The sequence below is a fragment of the Vulpes vulpes genome, chromosome 11, assembly GCF_048418805.1.
Source record: "Vulpes vulpes isolate BD-2025 chromosome 11, VulVul3, whole genome shotgun sequence".
In the NCBI taxonomy this organism is placed as follows: Eukaryota; Metazoa; Chordata; class Mammalia; order Carnivora; family Canidae; genus Vulpes; species Vulpes vulpes.
The window spans coordinates 102,674,272-102,698,005 of NC_132790.1; the positions used below are offsets into that span (position 1 = coordinate 102,674,272).

Below are 23,734 nucleotides of genomic sequence, written 5' to 3' on the forward strand. Positions count from 1 at the left end.
TTTCCGCTGCAGCCCGGCGCGCGGCCCCGTCCGGCGCGGCCCGTTTGTGCCGCGGCCCCGGGAGCAGCCGCGGGGGCCCGTGTCCCTGCCGGACGGCGTACGGGTGCCGGGCGGGCGCTCCCGGAAGTCGGCGCGCCATTGGGAGGCCCGCAGCGGCTGCTCGGTGCCCTTGCTGCCGGCGGCTGCGTCTCGGTCGCGCCCGGAGCCGGGCCGGGCGGGGCGGACGGCCGAGCGCCCGCGAGCGTCCTCGCCGGCGGGATGTGGCGACTGCGGCGGGCCGCCGTGGCCTGGTAAGTGCGGGCTCCCGCCCGGGAAGCCGCGCCGCGTCCCCGCCGCCTCCGGCCTGCGCCCGGGGCTTGGAGGCCGCGTCGTGCCGGAGCCCGCGCTGGGCTGACCCCCCCGCGCCCCGGGGACCCCCGGCCCCTCCGCGCCTCGCGTCCCTGCCGCCGCCGCGCCCCCCGCCCCCGCCCCCGCCGCCGCGGCAGGTGCCCGGGCTCCTCTCCCTGCGTCTGCCGGAGCCAGCCCGGGGGACCTCGCGGGCGGCGGGGCCCTCGGCGCCGAGCGGGGACCTGGCTGCGCCGCGCTGCCCGGGCCTGCTCTGGTCCTGAGCATGAAAAAAAAAAAAGGAAAAGAAAAAGAAAGAAATCCTTTTCCTTTGCACCTTGCATCAGGGTGCAGAGTGCACCGTCGCGTTCCCGTCGCCGCTACCTCCGCGGCGCTCGCAGGCTCCCCCGTCGCGGGGGCCTCCCTACCTGCCTGTGCAGCCGCTGAGCTTGGAGGTCCTGCCTTTCCGGACTCAGCCTCCCGCCGCCTGCCTTGAGCTGCTTTCGGAAGCTTGTTTGAGGGATGTTTGAGGGATGCAGGTAACTTACAGTTTGCATAGGGGGAGGAGGGCACTTTTTTTTTTTTTTTTTTTTTTTTGAATGAAGGTTCGTTTGAGTCGGAATCTGGAGCCGGGCGACCTCCAATAGTCGTAGTCAGAATGATTGCATGATTATTGTTATTGTTTTTTAAAGATCTTATTTGCTTATTCATGGTAGAGAGAGAGAGAGAGAGACCCAGGCAGAGGGAGGAGCAGGCTCCATGCAGGGAGCCCGACGCGGGACTCAATCCTGGGTCTCCAGGGTCACGACCCGGGATGAAGGCAGATGCTGCACCACTGAGCCACTGAGGCTGCCCAGCATAATTATTTGTCATTTTATGGAATTTGAGGTTTTTCTTTTTTTAAGATTTTACTTATTTATTCATGGTGTAGAGAGAGAGAGAGAAGGAGAAGCAGGCTACACGCACGGAGCCCGACATGGGACTGGATCCCCGGACCCTGGGGTCACGCCCTGGGCTGACGGCAGATGCTCCACCACTGAGCCACTGAGGCTGCCCAGCATAATTATTTGTCATTTTATGGAATTTGAGTTTTTCTTTTTTTTTTAAGATTTTACTCATTTATTCATGGTAGAGAGAGAGAGAGAAGGAGAAGCAGGCTCCACGCACGGAGCCCGACGTGGGACTGGATCCCCGGACTCCGGGGTCAAGCCCTGGGCTGACGGCAGATGCTCCACCACTGAGCCACTGAGGCTGCCCAGCGTAATTATTTGTCATTTTATAGAATTTGAGTTTCTTTTTTTTTTTTTTTTTAAGATTTTATTTATTCATGAGAGAGACAGAAAGAGAGGTAGAGACACAGGCAGAGGGAGAAGCAGGCTCCATGCTGGGAGCCTGACGTGTGACTCAAACCCAGGTCTCCAGGATCAGGCCCTGGGCCAAAGGTGGCGCTAAACTGCTGAGCCACCGGGGCTGCCCCAAATTTGAGTTTCTGAGTAAAGCCACAGCCCTTGATACTGCAGTAAATTATTATTGTTATTATTATTATTATTATTACTTTTTACCTTTTTATTTCTACTCCTCACTGTTTCCTGGAGAGACATCATCTAGTTTTACTTAAATAAAAAGGGAAGAGACTTTGCAGGAAATAGCACACTTCATTGGAACAATTGAGATATGGAGGAAAACTTTTAAGATTTGAGCTAAATGACAGACTGATCAGTAACTGGTAGTCGTCTACTCAGGTGGGTGCCGTTGGGCTAAATCGTTGATGTTACTGGGGACCCCATAGAGTCATAGCCTGGAAGTGTTTATGTGCACAGCGCAGTCCGGCTACTGCAGAAGTAGAGATGTGGAAGGTCAGGAGCCTCAAGCTGAATTTGTCCTTTGCTGTGTTTCTTCCATATGTGTGCTACAAAGGAGTACGTTTAGAGTCCCGTTCTCAGACGTGTCCGGTCAAAACAGTTTTTGACATGTAAGAAGATCAGTGACTAACATTCATTTAGGTGCAATAACTATTTGTGTGAATATGTTGAAAAAAGAATTCGTATTAGGCAATGGTGTATAGGTCAAGAGTTGGTAGAGGACAGAGAACACGCAAGTCTGGGAGTGACGGGCGGTGGTTTGCTGGGCATCACACTGATGTTTGGTTTGGCCCAGTATAGAAGTCTGTACTGCAGATCCTCTTCCTGCAGAACGGTAAAGGCATTGCTACAGTTCCCCCCCACCCCCAGCCTCCTTTGTTGCTAATACAGACCCTCAGGACAATCTGATGTGTGTGTGTTTGTAGGTGTCCTGTTTTTCTCTTCATGGAAGCTTTCAGGGTCTTGGCCTTATCTTTAATTTCTCGAGGCTCTGTCCAGGTGTGGTCACCCCCACTTCCACCTTCACCCCAAATCTGGCTTGTTACTCAGTGGGGCTTTCTGTTAAAGAGATATTTTTCTTCATTTCTGGGAAGTTTTTCTTACTTATTTTCTTCCCTTCATTTTTCCTCTTCTTTTTGTTTTTAGATTCCTGTTAGACAGAACTGGTCTTCTCAGATTGATCCTGTATGTCCATGATTTGCAAAACACAATCTTCTCATATGTTTTTTTTTTTAAAAAGTAAGCATGTGTCATAATATGTGTAGATACACACTTATTCTTAAATTATATATGGTATCTCTGTACTACACCGTAATTCTACCCTAACATAATATTGAAGAATAAGATACAAAAAAAAAATACTTTTTTTTTTTTTTTAAATACTTTTTTTTAGAAGCTTTGGTACTTTGTTCCTGAGTCCCAGAGAGTCATTTTATGTAACCTATGGAATGCATTCCACACACATCCCCACTTTGATTTTTATTTATTTAAGATAGTCACAGAGAGAGAGAGAGAGAGAGGCAGAGACACAGGCAGAGGGAGAAGCAGGCTCCATGCACCGGGAGCCCGACGTGGGATTCGATCCCGGGTCTCCAGGATCGCGCCCTGGGCCAAAGGCAGGCGCCAAACCGCTGCGCCACCCAGGGATCCCCACATCCCCACTTTGGATACCACTTCCCCGAGTCACGTAAACTTTTTCCTCACGGTTTCTACCATTTTTCTCTGTTCTAAGTTCCCAAGAATTTCCTTAGTACATTTTCTAGTGTTGCTATTCATTCTGTTAATCGACAATTACAGCTTTAATTTCTTTGAATTCCTTTTTAACATTTATTAAACTCTTAAAGACATGTTTAATTAAAAAAAATTTGTATTAGAATCTTAGCAACAGGACTACTTGGGACTGGAGTTTATCTGTTTGAATATATATACATATATTTTTTTAATATATACATTTTTTCTTTAAAAAAAAGCAAACAACTTTTGAGGGATAGAGAGCTATTCGTTGATACATTAGTAGAATTTAGTGTAGTTAATGTTGAAATGACATTTACTGAGCACTGACTCTATGGTCATTGCTGGGTTCTCTCACTTTTTGTTTTGTTTTGTTTTGGCTCTTCTCCCCAATAACATATGTTCATCCAGCAAATGTATTAACTGTCTACTACTTGTGAAGCACTGGACTAGGCTTTATTTATTATTTATTATTTTATTTTTTTAAAAGATTTATTTATTTATTCATTCAGAGAGAGCAAGAGAGAGGCAGAGACACAGGCAGAGGGAGAAGCAGGCCCCATGCAGGAAGCCCGATGCAGGACTCGATCCCGGGTCTCCAGGATCACACCCCAGGCTGCAGGCGGTGCTAAACGGCTGCACCACCGGGGCTGCCCCTGGACTAGGCTTTAGAAATACAAGGATAAGCAAGACAGACAGGACTCCCCTGGCCTTATGAAGGTTTCAGTTTATGGTAGAGACAAGTATTAATCCAATCGTTACACTATTACATAATACCAATTTTATGTGCATTGAACAAAAAGTATGGGGGAGCTAAGAACTGTAGCAGGGCACTCGAATTAGCATGTTGGTTCCGGGAGAGGAGGGAATGCAGAGGTGAACCCATTTGTGAGTAACGGGAGTTAAGTAGGTAGAAGAGTCTGCAAGCACAGTGGGTATCAAGGTCCTGAGTGAGGAGGGAGCGTGGCACATTGGGGGAGCTAGATGAAAACTGGTCTGGGTGGAGCGAGGTGACAGGGAGAGAGGCAGGACCAGACTGGAGGGCTTTATAGACCAGGAGTCTGGATTTTCTTCTAAATGTAGGAGGAGACTGAGGAGGTTCATGCAGGTGAGTGACAGCGATCAGATTTACATTTCAGGAGAGTGGCCTGGTCGTGCTGCGGAAAGCACCTCAGTTGAGACTGTTCCAGCATCCAGGTAAGGAACAGGGGTAGAGAAGATGGAAGAAATGAAAGATTCAAGATGGATGTTGCAAGTACAAGTAACAGCACTTGAGGATGAGGAAGGTTTCAAGGATGAGCCCCAAGTTGGTGGCTTATGCGCCTGGACAGGTATTTGTGCCATTTCCTGAGATAGGAAGTACGGGGGTGGGAGGAGGCAGAAAGATACCATGGGTTTGGACACTTTTTTGCTATCTAAGGAGTGATGCTCAGTAGGCAGTTGGACACAAGGATCTCACGAGGATCTGGAACTTAACTATTTGTATTAGACATACAAGTTTTGAGAAACCTGGGTATGTAGATGTTCATTGAGGAAATGGGTATGGATAAGATTGTCCAGGAAGAGTGGGAGGATGAGAAATGACTTTACTTCTAGTCCCACGAACTCCCAACATTTTTTTTTAAGATTTTATTTATCTATTCATAAGAGACAGAGAGAGAGAGAGAGAGGCAGAGAAACAGGCAGAGGGAGAAGCAGGCTCCATGCAGGGAGCCCGACGTGGGACTCGATCTCGGGTCTCCAGGATCACGCCCTGGGCTGAAGGCGGCACTAAACCGCTGAGCCACTGGGGCTGCCCAACTTCCAACATTTAAAAAGTAGTTGGGGAGGGGCATCTGGGTGGCTCGGTTGGTTGAGCATCTGACTCTTGATTTCCAGTGGGGTGGAGATCTCCTGGTCCTAGGATCAAGACCCTATTGGGCTCCTCACTCGCTCAGGAGTCGGCTTGGGATTCTCTCTCTCCCTCTGCCCCACCCTCCATGCTGTGAGCTCTCTGTCTCTTTTTCTCTCTTTAAAAAAAAAAAAAAAGGTAGCTGGGGAGGAGCTGCCTGAAAAAGAGTGGCCAGTGAGTAGGAGTAAAGCTAGCTGCTGCCAGTGTAGAGGGGGTTCCAAGGAGGGGGTGTTGACACTGTCAGATACTGCTGAGAGAGAAAAAATGAGAATTGAAAAAACACACGCCCATTGGAAGGCGTCGGGGCACTCAGTAAGGGCTGTTTCACTGAAGTGATACAAACAGAAATCAGGTTGGTTTGGCTTTTAATAGAGTAGCGACAGCAGGGGACCAGGGCCTTTTTTTTTTTTTTTTTTTTTTTTTTTTTTTTGGTCTCTTTAAATTGAGAGAGACTTGACTAGTGAGTCCTGAAAAGGCAGGAAGAATTCCGGGGAAATGGAGGAAGATCTGCCTTTGAAGGGAGGAGGAGTACTTACTGTAACCTGGGTGGGGGGCTAGAGGAGGGTGGGTGCAGATGCCGTGGGGTGGGGAGGCAACGGTGCGTCTCCTTCTAATGCTTCCATTTTCTCTGGAGAATGGTAGGCAGTGTGGGAGACGTGGGAGCGTGGAGGAGGGTGGAGAGCATCTGAAACGGTCCTGGCAGAAGGAGGAAGAGTGAGCTGATAAAGTTAGATTGTCGGGTGTCCCTGGGGGGCCAGGTGAGATGTCTGTCCGTCCAGCGGCTGCAGCTCTCCCCAGCAGTGCTTCGTTCCCTTCCTGCAGCCATAGATGATAGTTAGGGTCATCTAGGATTTGCATTTTGCCAGACAAGTGTGACAAAAAGCCAGAGGGCAAGTGACTTTACGGTATCTGCAAAAGAGTCATTGCAACTATGAATTGGGGAACTTAGGAGGTGGCTCAGTGGGCAGGTAGGGAGGTGGAGACTGACAGGTAGAGGAAGGTAGAAGTGTCCCTGACTTGGTGGTTCCAGTGGGCTCAGAGGCGGCGTAGGGAAGGCGAGGTGGCCTGAGAGGGTACTCGAATTAGAGATCACGGGCAGGAGCTCTGGTGCAGCTCTTATCCCATTTTAACAGATTGAAAAACTGAGGCTGTGGTGAGGTCGTAATCTCTCTTGGTTGCACAGAGGTAAGCCGTGAAACGATAAAGGAACCAAAGTTCATCCGGCTCAAGACACTGAGCGGCTGTGGGGACGGAGCCGAACGACCTTTGAGCTGCATGTCGTGGAGCCGTGGGCTCCCCCCCACCCCGATCTGGCCCTTGCTCGGTTTCTGACTCTGAGTGGTAGCGTTGGTGCCCGCCGAAAGCTCAGGAGTGCCCCGTCCTCCTTGCCCTCGTGCCCGTGTCTGCCCCCGTCCGTCCTCGAGCCGCCACCTCCCTCCAGCACCTTCCTTGCCCCTGCCCGGCTGATGCGGAGTGCCTCGTCGCTGCCCCGATTGCCAGGAGCGCACGGCGCCGGCAGTGGGCACTCAGCCCTCCCAGTCCCCGAGGCCGAGCTCCAGGATGCAGGTGCCGGCGTCGTGGGGTCTGGTGACAACTCGCGTCCTGGTCCATAGCGGGGCAACTTCGTGTCCTCCGTGACACGCAGGGAGAGAGCTGTGCTGCTCGCCTCCGTACCCGGGCGCAGGCCCAGCCCGGGGCTCCGCGTCCATGACCCACGGAAAGCACACTACCCCCCCCATGCCTTACGCCAGATACGTCATGTTGGGAATTAGGCTTCCGTATATCGATTTGGGTGAGACACATGTTCAGGTTGTAGCATGTTGCCCTTAGTATCTTCTTTTATTACTGCTTAATTAATCTTATTCTACTCAAAAACTTTCAGCCAGGGTCCTTATATGTTCGTGATTTTTCCTTAACTTGGGCTAACTCAGGATCCCGAAACCTAGGGGACAGGCCAAAGAAGAGCTATTCTAAGTTGCTGGAATTTTTTTTTTTTTCTTTAAGATTTTATTTATTTATTCATGAGAGACACAGAGAGAGAGAGAGGTGGAGACACAGGCAGGGGGAGAAGCAGGCTCCATGCAGGGAGCCCGACGTGGGACTCGATCCCGGGACTCCAGGATCACACCCTGGGTCAAAGGCAGGTGCTAAACCGCTGCGCCACCCAGGGATCCCCGAGTTGCTGGAATTTTTGTGCTTAAAAGCAGGTTTGCGTTCACTTTATTTCTGATTTTACTGACAGTGAATAGCAGTTAATAAATTAAGTCTCCGCCCTTTTTCTTTTTCAGCTTCAATTCCCTGGATCGGGATTGTAGCCCACAGATAGCAAACGGGAGGGCAGGCTCTGGAGTCCCACTGCCTGAGTTTGAATCCTTGTATCAGTGTGGACGTGGGCAAGTTACTTATGTGTCGTGCCCCCTTCCCCTCGTCGGTAGAATGGAGGGAGCATGAGGGTCTTCATCGTAGGACTTTGAGCAGGACTCAAGGAGGCGGCCCACGCTGCAGCAGGGTCTGGGGCACGTGCTAAATGCCCTCGAGATGCGAGGTGTGCTAGGACACCGGTTGGGCACATGCCACACGTGCGTGTTTTCTCTTGGGATATTGCTCTTCTTCTGCCGTTTCCTTTGCACTGTTGCCCAGTCTCATCTTGGTCCCATGCTCCTTCTCTTTTTCAGTGAGGTGTGCCACTCCTTAGTGAAACGTAGCCCTGGAGTCCAAGGAACTTTACCGCTACAAAAACTGCATCTGGTTTCACGAAGCATTTATCATTCTCATCATCCTACCTTAAAGCTTCAAAGACCCCAATTCAGGACATCATTTCATCAGTTCTCTTCTTTAACTAACCTTCCATTACGTAAATTGAAACTTTCTCCAATTAAATATGGCTACCAGCCACGCAGGAATTTTTGGCCAGCGAGATTAGCTGCAAGACTCTTAAAACTTCGGTATCTCATCCTAGGATCTGCTGTTGGCGGTGGCTATACAGCCAAAAAGGTGAGTCTGATTTCCCCTCTTTTTTCGGTTATTTTAGCATGATTATTTGAAGGTTTTATAGCACAAATCCCTTTTCTTTAAGTACAGTAGAATATAATTAGATGTTTAAAAATGTCTTAGGTATCTCTACCATTACCATGTGTATATATCGTTTCAATGCTGCTAATAGGGAAATGCTCTTTGAATCTTGGTTATGTTTACAGATGATGAGAACGGCCTAGTGGAAGGAGCACTGGGCTGGGGTGCGGTCACCGGGATCTGATTTTCAGCGTGCCACTTAGTAGCTCAGACAGGAAAGTAGGGGGCATGCCAGCACTACCACTCCGTGGCCGCTTCAGGAGCAAAGGCAACGTGTTCTGACCCCTAGTTTGCCTTCTATTCCACAGTATTGTTGAAAGCCAAATCATGAGACCTGTTTGAAATAAGACTGTCTTCTGAATTTTTACACTTTCTGTATTTCATAAAGGAACATTTACATATTGTATATGCTTGCCTGCTAATTTGTTTTTAGAAGAGCTGAGGCTACTTTGTTTCTAAAATTTTTTAACATGATGCATCGTTCTTAATAGATCAGCGTGTTTTGATTTGATAAACTTAGGTGGTTTTTCTTAATTTTTGTTTGAGATTCAGAACATTTGATCGGCATACTTTCTTTTCTTTTAGACTTTTGATCAGTGGAAAGATATGATACCTGACCTCAGTGACTATAAATGGATTGTGCCTGACATTGTATGGGAGATTGACGAGTATATAGATTTAGGTTTGTATCATCAACATTAAAACACGTTTCTTGTTTGTGTCTTTGGGAAATAGAAATAGTGTTATTGAGATAGTTTCTTCACTCATGAGCTTACTATGTAGCAGTTTTATTTGAATGATTAAAGTAATAGAGTATCCCCCCAAAAAATTGGTAGGAAAAAAAAATAACACCCTTGCCCATCACTCTCAAATAGCTGCCATTATCCTTATGGACATTTTCTTTTAATTGTAGCTAGTCTGTGTGGTTAATATTTTAGTTTCCTTTTTAAAAATTATATGGCCATAGTGAATATACACTTCGGTTTCTTATCTTTTGCTACCTAACAAATTTGTCAGCTAAACAGCCTTGCGAGACGTCACTTTCAGTGTTGTATGTTGTTACCCAGGACAGATGCACTGTGACCCCCCTAACTGGCTAACTAGATCCCTTGGTTACCTCTCCTTTATGTAACCAGGTCCCTAAATGCCTGCTAGTGTGCATAGTAATTTCTCCCCATAGACAGTCACTGTTCTCCTTGTTCTGTAACAGGTATTTGAGAAAAAAAAAATATATTTGATAGTTCTGATTGCCAAGAGTAAGTTGTGATTTAAATAAATTTTTTTTGAATGAAATTATTTTCCTCAGTCTCTTTTTTTAGGCTTTCCTAAAGCTTTAGTGTGTATGGGAGTGGAATTAATCTATGTACTTCAGTGATAGCATTTTCCCAAAGATAAAACCGTGCTGCATTGACAGAGGAACCTGCTGGAATTTGCAGCACTCTTTCAGTATTTTTCTGATGTTCGTGAGGAGAGCCTTTTACCTTGATGAATTTGCGAGTGCCGCAGTGTGGGCGTGAAGGTCTGGATCCTGAAGCTGGACTGGCCAGGCTTGAAGCCTGACTCCCCACTTTGCTCTGTGCGCACGTCCAGATACTTAACCTCAGTGCCTCAGTTCCTCACCCTGTAAAGTGGAGTTGATAACTTTTTTGTAGGGTTGCTATGAAGGTTGAGCTGGTGAATGCTTTTACAGCACTTAGAATAACAGCTGACACATATTCCTATTTTGAGAATATTTGTGCTTTGGTCTTCTGCAGAGAAAATTAAGAAAAGCTCATCCTAATTCAGAAGATACTGTAAAGCTGTACCAAACTTTGACAAAATTATTGAGTGTTTGTAATCAAAACTACGTACTTTGACCATTTTATAAATAAAGCTAGCAAAAATAAAACCACAGCTTGCCTTAGGCTCTTAGACAGTTATTTCCAAATAGTAACAAGTGTGAATTTTCTGAGAGTCTGTGAAAGGACAGACCAAAGTATTGGAATTCTGTTTTTGAACTTGGACTGGGTTTTCAATACTTTCTTTGAGTTTGGGCCAGGTGTGACAAGAGGCATTTCTCTCTCTCTCTTTTTTTTTTCTTTTTTTTTGATTCCTGGCCTCTTTGCTGTGACTTTCTCCTTAAAAATACTTCTGATTCCAATACTGTGTTAATATAGTGCTTCTGAGTCCAGGCATTTAACTTATAGTTTAAAGGTGTCCATATAAGCCAGACATTTGGTGAGTCTTTTTAAACAAATTTCATGGCTTATGGAATATTCTTAGAGCTAGACATTGTTTTAAATACATGTAGCAGTTGTAGTTGTAATAGGAAGAAAAATAGAAAAATATTTTAACTTTATATATGATGATTATTTAAATTTTATCTTTGTTTTAATAGTGAAATTCTTATTTTGTGAATTTTTTTTTTCTATCTTCTCCAGAGAAAATTAGAAAAGCACTTCCTAATTCAGAGGACCTTGCAAAATTGGCACCTGACTTTGATAAGATTGTCGAGAGCCTCAGCTTATTGAAGGACTTTTTCACCACAGGTAAGGAAGATCCTGTTTGATTTCACTTAAAGTTTCAGAAACCCCAGAGGAAAAATACTGAGCTGTATTCATGTGTTGATTCCTATCTTTTAAGTGAAAACATTTAATACAAGTGAAAAACAGATTTTTGAAAGAAACGTGCACAAAGTTTTGTTGCTCAGTGGTTTTAAATTTTGGTTAGTGCAACAAAATTAAAATTTGTAAGAGCATGAACATGCCTGGCTTTAGTCAGTGAGGGGAAAAAAATATCTCTTGTTCCTGACAGGTAGATGAGACTTCCTATGTGCTTGCTTTTCATAATTGCTTAGAACCAATTTGGTGATTTTAAAACAAATTTAACTATGATGGACAATAATGAGTAGAATTTACTGAGGTTAATCTGGCATATTTGCCCAATTCATGCCCCATCATTATATAACTCTGAGATCTCAGACGTATTTGTTTGCTCATTCCTGTCAAATTTTACATTTCTATTTCCCCTTTTGCTGATTTTTCACAGGTCACAAATTGGTTAGTGAAGTCATAGGAGCTTCTGACCTACTTCTCTTGTTAGGTGTGTAAACAGACATTTTTGCTGACCTTAACATGCCTTTTCAATGCTTCTAATAAACTAGTTGCAAATAAAATTGCAGACCAAATTTATGCCGCTTATGCTGAATTTTAAAACTCCAGAATGATATTGGGCAAATTCCTTATCGTACAGGTGAAAATAATCATTTTGCAGTAAAACTAAAATTCCTAAATACGTATCTATAATTAAAAGTATTAGAAAGTTTGCTTAACCAAAATACTTTCTTAAAATTGATATGATTATTTCTGATAATTGAAATGAAAAGTAATTTTAGTTTGTCTCATCTGTCCTGTCACAGTTGATATTTTAAATTTATCTTGTTACTATGTAGTCTGTAATGGCAGTGGTAAATGGCTGAACTGTAAGTACTCTCATGGAAAATAATCCTTATCAAAGATTGTCTTTTTTTTTATTGTAATTTTCAGTGATATTTTAAACATGTCCTATAATATTTAAAATGTTTTTTTTTTTTGCATAAGTTACTAGTATATTCCTTAAAATAAGAATAGCTTTTAATTTTCAAAAAAGTGATTTTGCTCTAAAAATCATTTGCCTTTAAATTAACTAGACATAAGTTGAATTTGGGCTGTTGGCAGTGATGGAGAATTGAAAGGACTGCATATTTATCTTTAAGGTTCACCTGGAGAAACAGCATTTAGAGCAACAGATCACGGATCTGAAAGTGACAAGCATTATAGAAAGGTAAGTATAAAGGAGAATTCTTCACATAGGTAGTCTTGAAAGAGAAAACAGTTTTTACCTACCTGGAAGATTTGAAAACAGTAACATCTGAGGTGCAAATATAAAAGCATCTAAGTAGAGGTATTTTTAATCTTGGTGCAAAGTGGAGATACTATGTGACTTCTTGGAGAGCCCATTTCCTTCAAATGTGTTCTGTGAAATATTAGAAGGATTGTTTTCAACAAAGGGCATTATTGTTTAATATGTATAGGAAAAGCTGATTAAGTAAAACAAGCAGGCTTTTCTTTTCCCTCGGACTTCTCAGACCTTAATATACTTGTATACATTGTGAATCCCAGGAGAAGTCAAAGTGTACAGAGTTGTCCAGATTTATTTAGCAACAGAACCCTTTTTCCATGAAATATATTCTAGGGACTGATGTTTCATGGCATACACTTAGGGAAAATATTAAGGGACTAGGAAATGGGTTATTAGGGAATAAATTGCACCTGTTACATTAATAGTGAACAGTTATATATGAACTTATTTCAGTTATGTCAATTTCAATATTTGTGTTAAAATTCATATGAAAGTTTTAGGAGAATTGCTGATTTAAAATAACATATGCATTGCTCTTTATTTATATTCATATGTTAACCTGACATCCTCTTAGTCTTCATTTTATTCATCTTTTGGAATTGGTAACATAACTGATTCCTTGAAAGTTTTTCTGAAAAAAAAAAAAAATTGGATAAATAAATACCGGAAGAATACTCCATGAACATTTTAAAATTAAATGTGGAGTATGTAGCTTTTATATTGAAGGTTATTACGGTTTTTATAAACTGAAGGGAAATAATTTATGTTTATTTAGAAAGTGGAAAGAAAATAATTCCTATGCATAAATTTCCATCTGTCTCCTGTCCTTTAACTTTGAACTTTTTACGTGATATTCCAGGTTTAAATTCTAGTATTTCAAAAGACTTTCCTCTGGCCTTTTAACTAGATCTTTTGGAGAAAACATTTTAAAATGTGTGTGCATATGTGTGTATGTGTGTAAGTGTATTTGCCTTTTAACTTGATCTTGTTTGATACCTTTTCCATTGACATTTTAACCAAAGGGGTGCCCTTGACTTTTCATGCTACTGAGGAGAAAAATATGAATAGCAATTAGCCTATTATGCAAAGCTTATTTTGAGGCAAGGCCTTGGCCCTTAATGCAGGTAGACTTAATGTGCAGAGAAAAGCTAATCTCATGAGGGAGAAGGAAACTCTCCTGCAGGATTAGTAGTGTGGTTTTCGAGCGACGAGATGTCTTGTTGCCTAGATCAGTTAGGGAGGTCGGCATCTCTGCTGTTCTCTGGTATGGCCTAGGATTACTCTGGTGAGTGAAAAACCTGTTTCAGGGTCTAACTCAGATAATCTCCTTAAAATCCTGCTAAGATGCTTAATGAATAATTGGTAAGTGATCAGGAGCTTTGCAGTACAGGAGAATGGATACCTGGGAATATAATCATATTCTCAGATGTTATTTTACACAATAGACATAAAAGTAAATTTATTGGTTTGTTTTATAATTTATTTTGCTTGAAGGTAAATGCCCTCATCTACTATTTCCTTATAACTTTCATAATTTATGATGATTATCTTTCTCATTAAAAACTCAGCAATTACTGTTAACTAAGTCTGGAGTTGTAATTAAGCTGCTTTCATTACAGTCTAAATTAGATTGTAGCAAATGCTAGTATAAGAATTTGCAGGAAGGGATCCCTGGGTGGCGCAGCGGTTTGGTGCCTGCCTTTGGCTCAGGGCGCGATCCTGGAGATCCGGGATCAAATCCCATGTCGGGCTCCCGGTGCATGGAGCCTGCTTCTCCCTCTGCCTGTGTCTCTGCCTCTCTCTCTCACTGTGTTCCTATCATAAATAAATAAAAATTAAAAAAAAAAAAAAAAGAATTTGCAGGAATAGTATTTCCAGCCTCAACTAGTGGTTTTAAATTCTGTTACTGTGCAACATTTAGTGTTTCAAGGCTTGGCTCTTACCTGTAATACTCTTACTTGCGAGAGCCCCAGATCGGAAATGCTTTTCAGAGTTTGAAGCAATCATGCCTTAACTTAATGGTTGTCAGGTTTATACCAAAATTTCTGGCCAGACTTACGCTAGAAATAGAAAAGTAAAGGTGAATCTGATTTAAAAAAAAATAGTAATAAATTAAAAACATTTCTTTAGCTAGAATTAAAAAGAGATTTGTCCTTTCTAATAAAAGAACACAGGGGTACCTGGATGGCTCGGTCTGTTGAGCATCTGACTCTTGGTTTTGACTTGGGTCATGATCTTCCCATCCGATGATGGAGCCTTGCTTTAGGTTCCCGGTTCAGCAGGGAGTCAGCTTCCCCTCTGCCCCATCCCCTACCCATGCCGGGGAGCTCTTGCACTTGTGCATGTTTGTGCTCACTCTCTCTCACCCCCTCCCCCACTTCTCTCCCTCTAAAATAAATAAGTAAATTAAAACACACACACACACACACACATCTGGAGAAGTGCTGGCAAATAGAGGCACAATTAGGACCTTTCAAAGTCAACTCAAGTGAAAATGATGGAGTTGAGAAAGCATAAATGTTAGACTGACCTGAGTCGGACAGAGTGGAAAATACAATGAACTGATTACCTATGGCTCCCAGTCTGGAGTCCCTAGAATTTTGGGTACTCTGGAAAGTTGTAATTGAGGTCTATAAAATGTCTACGAGAAGCTCTAAAAGCATATATTTCTGAATAATGCTGCTCAGGCTAACTAAATATCAAGTTTCTTTGATTTTACTTAGATTTATATCCATTCAGTTTATGGACAGTAGTTATTTACATTATGTTGACCAGAAGTTCTCATAATACTATCAATAAATTTAAAAAATGGAAAAATATTGAAACCACTTTTCAATAAATCCTGTTAATCAAATTTTAAAATTTGTATCCACTGAAGAAAAATATTAGAAAGAGCCCTTGATGTGAACTGAAAAAAACCTTGAGACCTGGAGACTTTCAGAACCACCTGAAGGCAAATTGGGAATTGAAGTAATAAGTCTATTTTAGTGAATAATTTGTAAATCCGCAGATTTCTGTATATCAGTCATGACACAGATAGGTGACAAGACAACTTAGTGAATCTCCTTTAAGATTCAGTAAGATTGTCTGTTCTAGTGAAAACTAATTTGCTAAATGAGACGTTTTATTATCTGTGCTTTTGTTTTCTCATCTTTCTGGTTGGTCATAAACATCTCACAGAAGTAAGCAGCATGGTTATTCTGAAGGTTACAAGCACATTTATAACTTATAGAAGATATTTGAAGGATCTTTTAAAAGTCCAAATCATGAAGAGTAGTATTACTGTTTTAAGTATAATTATTAGACAATAATTAATGTTTTTCCTTTTCACACGTTATTCTAATTCTTATTTTTGTGGCTTTACTTCTCTTGTATCTTCCAGCTGAAATTTTTCTTTCCTTTTCTGTCAGATTTCTTCTTATTTTTCAAGCCTCACACTATTGTCCCCTTCATGAAGCCTTCTGACTATTTTAGTACCATTAATTATACTCTTAGCACTGAAAAGCTGCCAGCTGAAATATTATTTACTTTGGCTTGCATTCTTTCTATCATGAAATCTCTTTCCTCACAACACCTGGGATAATGCTGTGCTGTTGGCAAAACTGATTGATTTAACACAGTAAAAGAGAGGCTAATTGAAATAAATTTCATCAATGCCAGGAAGTAGGCCACAAATTTTATATGTCTCTTCACTGTGATCACATGTGAATTTCTGTTGATCTTTGATATTTGGCAACTACTGAGGAGAATAAGAATGTGAAAGTAGAGCAGCCTGGGTGGCTCAGCGTTTTAGTGCCACCTTCTGCCCAAGGCGCGATCCTGGAGTCCTGGGATCGAGGCCCATGTCGGGCTCCCTGCATGGAGCCTGCTTCTCCCTCTACCTGTGTCTCTGCCTCTCTCTCTTTCTCTCTCTCTCTCTCTCTCTCTCATAAATAAATAAATTTTAAAAAAAAAGAAGGATTTGTGAAAAGTAGTACCTACACTTCATGTTCTAAACTGTAATGAAGCAGAGTTGCTTAAGTAGGATTTACATTTCTGGGATTCCTCATGCAACAAATAATGTAGTAACTGGCAAAATGAAATTCCCACGACCAACATCATCGAGTCACCACAGATCAGTAAACTTAAGTTTCCTGAACAGCTAACTGGCAACTGTACTAGGTTAGAATCTTAGCGGGGAGCCAACCCACTTAACGTCTTTGAGTGTAGTAGTTGGGAAGCAGAGGGATCCGAGAAGAGAAGAGGGAAGATCTGCATGGAGAAAAGTAGAATGGCAAAATAGGCAATCTTATCTTATTCCTTTATAAGCACACTGTACTTTCATGTCATTTAAGAAACATTAAGTACATATACATAATACTGTTTTTTGGCAAAGATTTAGAAGGGATTTGGTAGGAATTGGGACAATGATAATAACTATTGGTAGATTGATATGTTCATCTCTTATGATTATCAGTTGTAGAAATTATCCAAGTAGTAAAATTGGAAATGATATTTCTGAACAGAAGTAGGTTAAATAATCCAAATGGAAAGACATATTTCCTTCTGATACCCATTAATAAACATTTTTCTGTTGACCATAAATACTTTGAGCAAAGCTATATATTACTGGGAGGGGAAAAATAAAAAAAAAAAAAGTTATTTTTAGCTAATCAAATAGAATTATTCAAATTTTGAAAAGTAGTTTAATGCCAACAGTATTTTTTGAATGGAAGAGGAAGGAAGTCTCCACTTTCATGAAGTTCTTTTCTGGACCCAAGTTACTTTTAAAATCAATACGGCACCAGTTGTCACACTCTTCCTTAAAGGGCTAGGTAGTGAATATTTTAGCTTTGTAGGCCCTAAGGTCTCTGTGGACTACTCAGCCAGCCCATCCTCTTAGTAATTCAGATATGCCTTTGGATATATTGTAGTATTACCATTTTCTCCTTTGAAATGTGGAGTAAACCTGATGGAGTCAGGGCCACTTTGTAAATAGACCATCTTGCCAACAGGATGGTGTTGGTACAGACTTTGTAGTCACTCTGCCTGCATTCAGATCCTGCCCCTCCTGCTTCCTGAGCTATGTGACCTTGGTTGGACAAGATCATACTCTGAGTTGCTGATTTCCTCTTCTGTAAAAGGGGGAATTTCTACTTGATAGGGTTGTTTTGAAAATTGTGTATAGTCCTTTAGCACAAGATCTGCACATAATAAAACTGAACAAATATTGGCTGTTAGGGTGATGATGATTATTATTACCTTACATTTTTAATTACTGAGTAAATTAATTGCCTATTAACATTATTTGATTAATTTCCTCCCCTTAATTTCTGTGGAGTCTGTTCTGGGGATTATGAAAAATAGGAAAATAGTTTATGGGGCTGATGTATAGCTTATTTACAGAATACACATTTTTTTTAGAAACCCAAATTTGGATATATTTTTTGGGGGGTAAAGATTTTATTTATTTGAGGTAGAGCGAGTGAGCGAGAGAGCACACAAGCTGGGAGTCAGAAGGAAAGGGAAAAGCAGGCTCCCCACTGAGCTGGAAGCCTGATGTGGGGTTTGATCCCAGGACCTTGGGATCATGACCTGAGATGAAGGCAGACACTTAACCGACTAAGCCACCCAGGCACCCACCAATTTGGATTTTATACTAGAAACTAGACGTGCATCATTAGGTAAAAGTAGGTCAGGTCACAGTTTGATTCATTCAAAGAACAAACATGTGCCAAGCCCTACTTTAAGTGTCAGCTGTAACACATCTCAAATGTCAGGGCTTATTCTAGGTGCTAGGTGTGTGAATAAACAGAATAAGGGCCTAGTTCTGCTGTGAGTTTTTAAAATGCTGTTACAAATATAATATTTTAAATGTATTCACATACGAATGACTTCTAATTTTAAAATTATTTATAATCTTTCCTTTCAAACTCTAACTTTCAGGTTTTTGCATTTTCAGCTGATATTTTGGTTTTTGGAGTTATGCCTGATTTCTTGATCTAACATACAATTTTTTAAAAATCTGACAATACTGTAGAAATACCATTAGACTGTGAGAGTTGTGGTGTGAAATTGACAATAACTATCTGTTTAGAGAGTGTATCATCTGTAGTTGTTCACAATAACTTGTTATTTACAATTATGTTTTATATATAATGTATGCGATTTTAACATAATTACATGCTGTTTCTCGAGGGAAAAATGTCTGAGCTTGGGAAAATATTTATTGAACAAAATGTATTTTGTCCATTTAAGGAATGTGTCTTGCACAGTAGTCACATTTCTTTCCCTTCTTATTCTACATGGCCTTAGCTCAAAAACTACAGTTAGGGTGAGATTTGATGCCCAAAATTGAATAAAAGGTAACCTCCTTTAGTCATGTAGTATAGTGTAAATAGTTTTTTCTGTGTCTAATTCTTGTTTTCTTCCTACTTTTTTCAGGAGGTAACAGTTAATTTCAACTATCTTCACATAGCAGTGCTACAGTAACAGACTTGGAAGGAAAGTGAGGTGTCACTAGAAAGAGGGTGTTTGCTTATAATATAATAGATTATTAAGTATTTACCGTACAATTTGTATATAGATACAAGCAATGGATTAGGGAAGGGTGTTTAACTCAAAAGTAAAAAGGAATCCTGTGCCTGATAGACTAGCACAGTTAAGAAATGTGGAATATTTGCTCACTGCTTTGATGTTATAAATGAGAGTACTGGTGATATGTTAATTAAAGCACAGGTACGCTGCTATGCAAGCCAGCACAGGAAACCTTTAAAAGGGTGTTGTTTTGAGATATCTAAACACTGGATATAAGAAGTAACTATAGTAAATAACTAATAAAAATAAGTTGGATTACTCTTCTTTCTGCTTTATGAAAAACAATGATATAAAAAATGAAAAAGTGACAGATATTAGGGGAATGATGAGGACAGTGAGAGTAGTCAGTTGGCATTGTCTTTCTTTGATAGATCTGTCTATTGCCATAAAATTACTCACGAGATCTACCTTATGGATAACCACAGGTTTTTATAAATGTGTTTTGTGCTGTTGAATTTGGAAACAGATGATGACAGTTCAGTTATGTTACCTATCATGTTGATGTTCTCTCACTTGTCATACAGAAATATCAACTAGTTTCATCCTTTGATTTATAGTAAGTCAGTTTCATTATTGTTGGCATAGCCTAATGTATTAAATCTAAGAATCAGACAAAAATCTCCCAAATTATATGCTAATACTTGCCCTTAATTTAAAATGCTTTAGTATTATATGGGCTTTTCTGTTTGTATTTATTTCTTTTAAGGAAAACTTTTATTTATAGAAGTCTTTGGGTTTTAAAAGTAAATTATTAAGCCTCTACATGAGTCTGTTAATTAAAATTTGAATGTAATGTTAACCAGCATTTTAGGAAACTTTTAGTTTTTTAGTTGTATTATATAAAATACAATGTTTTGGGCAATAATTTTAAAAAGCTCTGAAGCTATTTGAAACTGCCAATTTAGATTATTTTAATGAGTATTAGTTTTCCTAGCTCTTTCTATAATGTGGTAAAATTTGAGCCCATTGTTCACCCAGAACATTGTTCTGGTGCAAATTTAAATAGTGACCTCTTTCGTTAGAATGTTACCTCTTCTAGGGTGCCTAATTGAAAAAAATGTTAAGCTTGTATCATTGTCAATTCTTAGTTGTCTTTTCTCCCACATCTCTTGAGGTCTGTCATCTAATAGGCCAGCAATTACAAATACTGTGCAGACAATTACATGTATTGAAAATTACACGTACCATGCCACATGTGAATACATTATGATAAAAATTGTACCAGTTGACATTTCATGATTATTAATGGAATGAATTTTAAGCATAGGAATAGTGATTGTGTTGTACATAGATCCAAACTAGGTTTTGTTTCATTTTAAATTTTCATGATAACTGTATTACCTCCAAATCTCAGTTGTGTTCTTTTAGAGTGCTTTTGCTTTAGTAATTGATACATTCTTCTGTTTGTAGAGGCCATTTTTAAACTGAATATCAAAACAGCTCATAAAAAGTGAAAACTCAAACTACTTTTATGCTGTATAAAGTTAAAACAATGCCCCAACATTGTCTTTTAATTTGCAAAAAAGAGAATCCTAAATTTTTGTCAGATAAGCTTATTGTGTAAGCATGTAGAATATATGAATTAATGTAAAGCCAAAATTAACTTGATGCTTGGAAACTTAAATTAATGGTTTTGAGGAACTCTAATCCTTAACTGAAGTCATTAGGTATCAAGGAAAAAATACTTAATAATTATTAGATAAGCTATTACGTATACTCCATTCAGTCTTGTGAAAATTATGGTTGAGAATTAAAAGATTTTTTCCCTCTTTTGTATCAAGCCAGGAGCATAGATTAGTTCCTGTTGGCTATTCAAAAGTAAGGTTTCAAGTAATAAGTTGTTAACTACAATGCCACTTTCCTCGAGGATGCCAGTTAGTCTAGGTTTTACTGTATATTAATATGTATCTGGCTCGTTTTAGTCAGCAGACAGAATCATTGCTTTTCACTTTTTAAACTCTGCTGTTTTATATTTCGGAGGCATCTGATTTTACTGAGGGGAAAAATGGAAATGTGGTATGAGCCCTATTACATAGTGGCTCTAAAGGTACAGACACGTTTCCATTTTTGTTATAAGCTGTCCATTCCTCCCTAACTTACATCTTTTCCTTGCTTGTGCCCTTTGGTTTAACATTGTTCTCCTCCCCGATTTTCCTCTTCTCCTCATTGTAAACTCATGGCAGGGTCTGCTTGGTGAGCTCATTCTCTTACAACAGCAAATTCAAGAGCATGAAGAGGAAGCACGCAGAGCCGCTGGCCAATATAGCACGAGCTATGCCCAACAGAAGCGCAAGGTGATGGATGGTTTAAGGGGGCTACTGATGTGTTCACACTAATCAGCCATTTCTACCAAGATCATGTCACCTTAATCCATTCATGGACTTTAGTTATGAAAAATTATTTTTGACAGTAAAAATATGAAAGATATATAATACAAATATGTAACTTTATTGGAGTGGATAAGTAAACCCAAAATATTAAAAAAGGGATTTATATTCTGAACCTGAGATTACCTGTGAGGGTCCATGGATTTGTATTTGGAGAAGAATCCTGAATTGTGGTTTGCTTGATCCGGTTATTGTATCGAGTCACCCTCAGTTTGTAGCCAGCTTGTCTATGGTTCTCCCAAGTTTTCATTCCTAAAGTGTAAAGGATTGCTGTGGACAACCACTATTTAAATTATTAAAGAATGAAATATACTTGTTTTAGTAAAATGGATCAATGAAAACATGACTATTTCTTATAGAAGAATATTATTTTGGTATAAGTTTTGCACAGAATTATTCTTATACATCCTGATACACTCATTGATTAAGTTTTTCTACAATTATCAGTGAAGTCAACACAAATACATTTTTACCCAGGACTACTGAAGGAGTGATGTTGGCAATTTGATATAATTCAGGTTGCTAAAGAACAGCTTCTAATAAAAGTTGGCATAAACCCATATAAATATTTGTTTATAGGTATAATCAAGAAGTCCTTGAAAATATGCTTTTGGCTGTTAGATGATCCCACGGTGTAGATCCCAAGGTTAATGTTCTGAAGAGACTTATGTCAAAATGAACATAACGGCTTTAAAGTTACATTTGGAGATCTTGACATGAGCTTAATTAAATTAGGTGACATATATTAGATCAGGAAAGTTTTAAAATCGTCTACAAATTTTAGTCAGGAAAAGAGATCCAGCCATTTCATTAGCTTCCTGTAGGTCTGGTTTGAAGTCAACCAGTATCACAGACGATGATTTAATGCAGTATTGCTGCTTCCTAACCTTACCTCATTTGGTGATGGGTAGTACTTGAGAATACTCCTCACGGTTTCCATTTGTCTTTTCAGTGCCCCTTCCTGGCTTTTCTCAATTCCATGGCTGTGGAATCAACTCCTAGATACTAGCTTTCAGAAAATGAACAACATAGGTGGAAATTGAAAATAAGTTATTTTCCTATTTGATTAAGTTCAAGTAGATGTATTAAACCAAGAAAGGGCCTATTTTAGATGGTGCTTTAGCATTCTCTGTTCTGTATGTCATTGAAGTGCTATTTAAATATCCTAACAAATTGTATGCTTAAGCTAAGCCATCTATTCCTTAGCTTTGTCACAGAAAGAAGAAGGAACTACTATGTTTGGTATGTTAGTTAGAAATATGAAAAGCTCCAGTTACAAGTTCTTGTTTTCTCATAAATGGTAAAATAATTTGAAATGAGTCCCACAGATCTGCTATTCTAAGATATGGCTTAAGATTATTAATATACTTTTGAATCGGATGATTTAAAGGATATTAGTAGTGAATAATGTTCATTTTCTACATTGCCCAAGGTTAGCAGACCTATTTTATTTTACTAGAGTATTTTCAGATTTAGAGCTGATTTCTATCTCTGATGTCATCAGATCCATGTAACCCTTTTATTCTTCATTTTCTCCATTTGTAAAATAGCAGCCAACAGACCTGCACCTCCATCTGTTTAGTTTATTGAGGCCTACTTAGAAGAGCACCAGATAGTCTGGCCCACTGTGGAGTTACCCTGTGTGAAAGTAAATGGAATTTCAAAAACAATTCACACTCTTCTATAATGACATCATTCCCCTGACTGTCTTTAAAGATCATTTCCTTACTGTATCTTCCCCCGTTTTTCTCCCTGTAGTGGGTACGCAGATGACTTTTCTGCCCTTCACTGTCCTCATGATCTGCATCCTAAATCGTGAGATTTGTATCATTCCTCCAGACATTTGAGGTTTTCTTGTATAAAACTACAGCTTTTTGTTGTTTTTTAATCATTCTTCCTCCCTTACCTTCTTGAAAATGTTGAGTAGGCTATCATTTTTTTATATCTTACTAGTAGCAGCTAATAAACTGTCCCTATAGCTCATGCAGAGACAGTCAATTCAAACTGCCTTTGGTAGTTTTGCCTTCTATGAATACATACACATAAATGGCGATGTTTATGAGTCCTTTACCTATGTATGTATCTCGGTATTTCAGAATGGCCGCAATAGCTCAGTAGGAAGAAATACTTAAAATATAACACTCGGGCTTGGTTTTGTGAGGAGCTAGTAAAGGTTTTTCTCTTTCAGCTTTAGCTTGTTTCTGCGGAGGATTCCGCTCTTTCTCCATCAGTTTCACAGCCCTGGAATTGTAGAAAAGCTCTGGTTTCAAGACCATTGATACCCATTTCTGTCAGGGTGAGTTTTAATTAATTTTATAATGCAAACTGAATATATTGAACAACAGGACAAGAATTTAACTCTTGTCGTAAGTAGCAGAACTTTACCAGTGAAGTGCATCAACATTAAATATACTCAGACTGCTAGTTAAGTTATTGAATAAGTGACAGATGAAAAATCACATGTGCTGTTCCCTTAAGAAAATATGTAAAAGTCTCTTTCTTATTATCTTTAA

At 40.2% G+C, this 23,734-nt stretch overlaps 1 protein-coding gene across 5 annotated transcripts in view; it reads left to right on the plus strand.

Moving 5' to 3' along the window:
* Positions 1-34: 34 nt before the first annotated feature.
* OPA1 (OPA1 mitochondrial dynamin like GTPase) overlaps positions 35-23,734 on the plus strand; it is an 85,737-nt gene continuing 62,037 nt past the window's right edge. Inside the window, exons 1-7 of one of the 5 annotated variants that reach the window (XM_072727254.1) lie at positions 114-290; positions 7,983-8,301; positions 8,965-9,061; positions 10,800-10,907; positions 11,407-11,460; positions 12,113-12,180; positions 21,018-21,128. In XM_072727254.1, coding sequence (XP_072583355.1) covers positions 259-290; positions 7,983-8,301; positions 8,965-9,061; positions 10,800-10,907; positions 11,407-11,460; positions 12,113-12,180; positions 21,018-21,128 — 789 coding nt within the window. In that variant the 5' untranslated portion in view covers positions 114-258. Of the gene's footprint in view, positions 291-7,982; positions 8,302-8,964; positions 9,062-10,799; positions 10,908-11,406; positions 11,461-12,112; positions 12,181-21,017; positions 21,129-23,734 lie in introns of all 5 variants that reach the window. The other 4 variants (XM_072727253.1, XM_072727252.1, XM_072727256.1 and 1 more) reach the window with 4 other exon arrangements.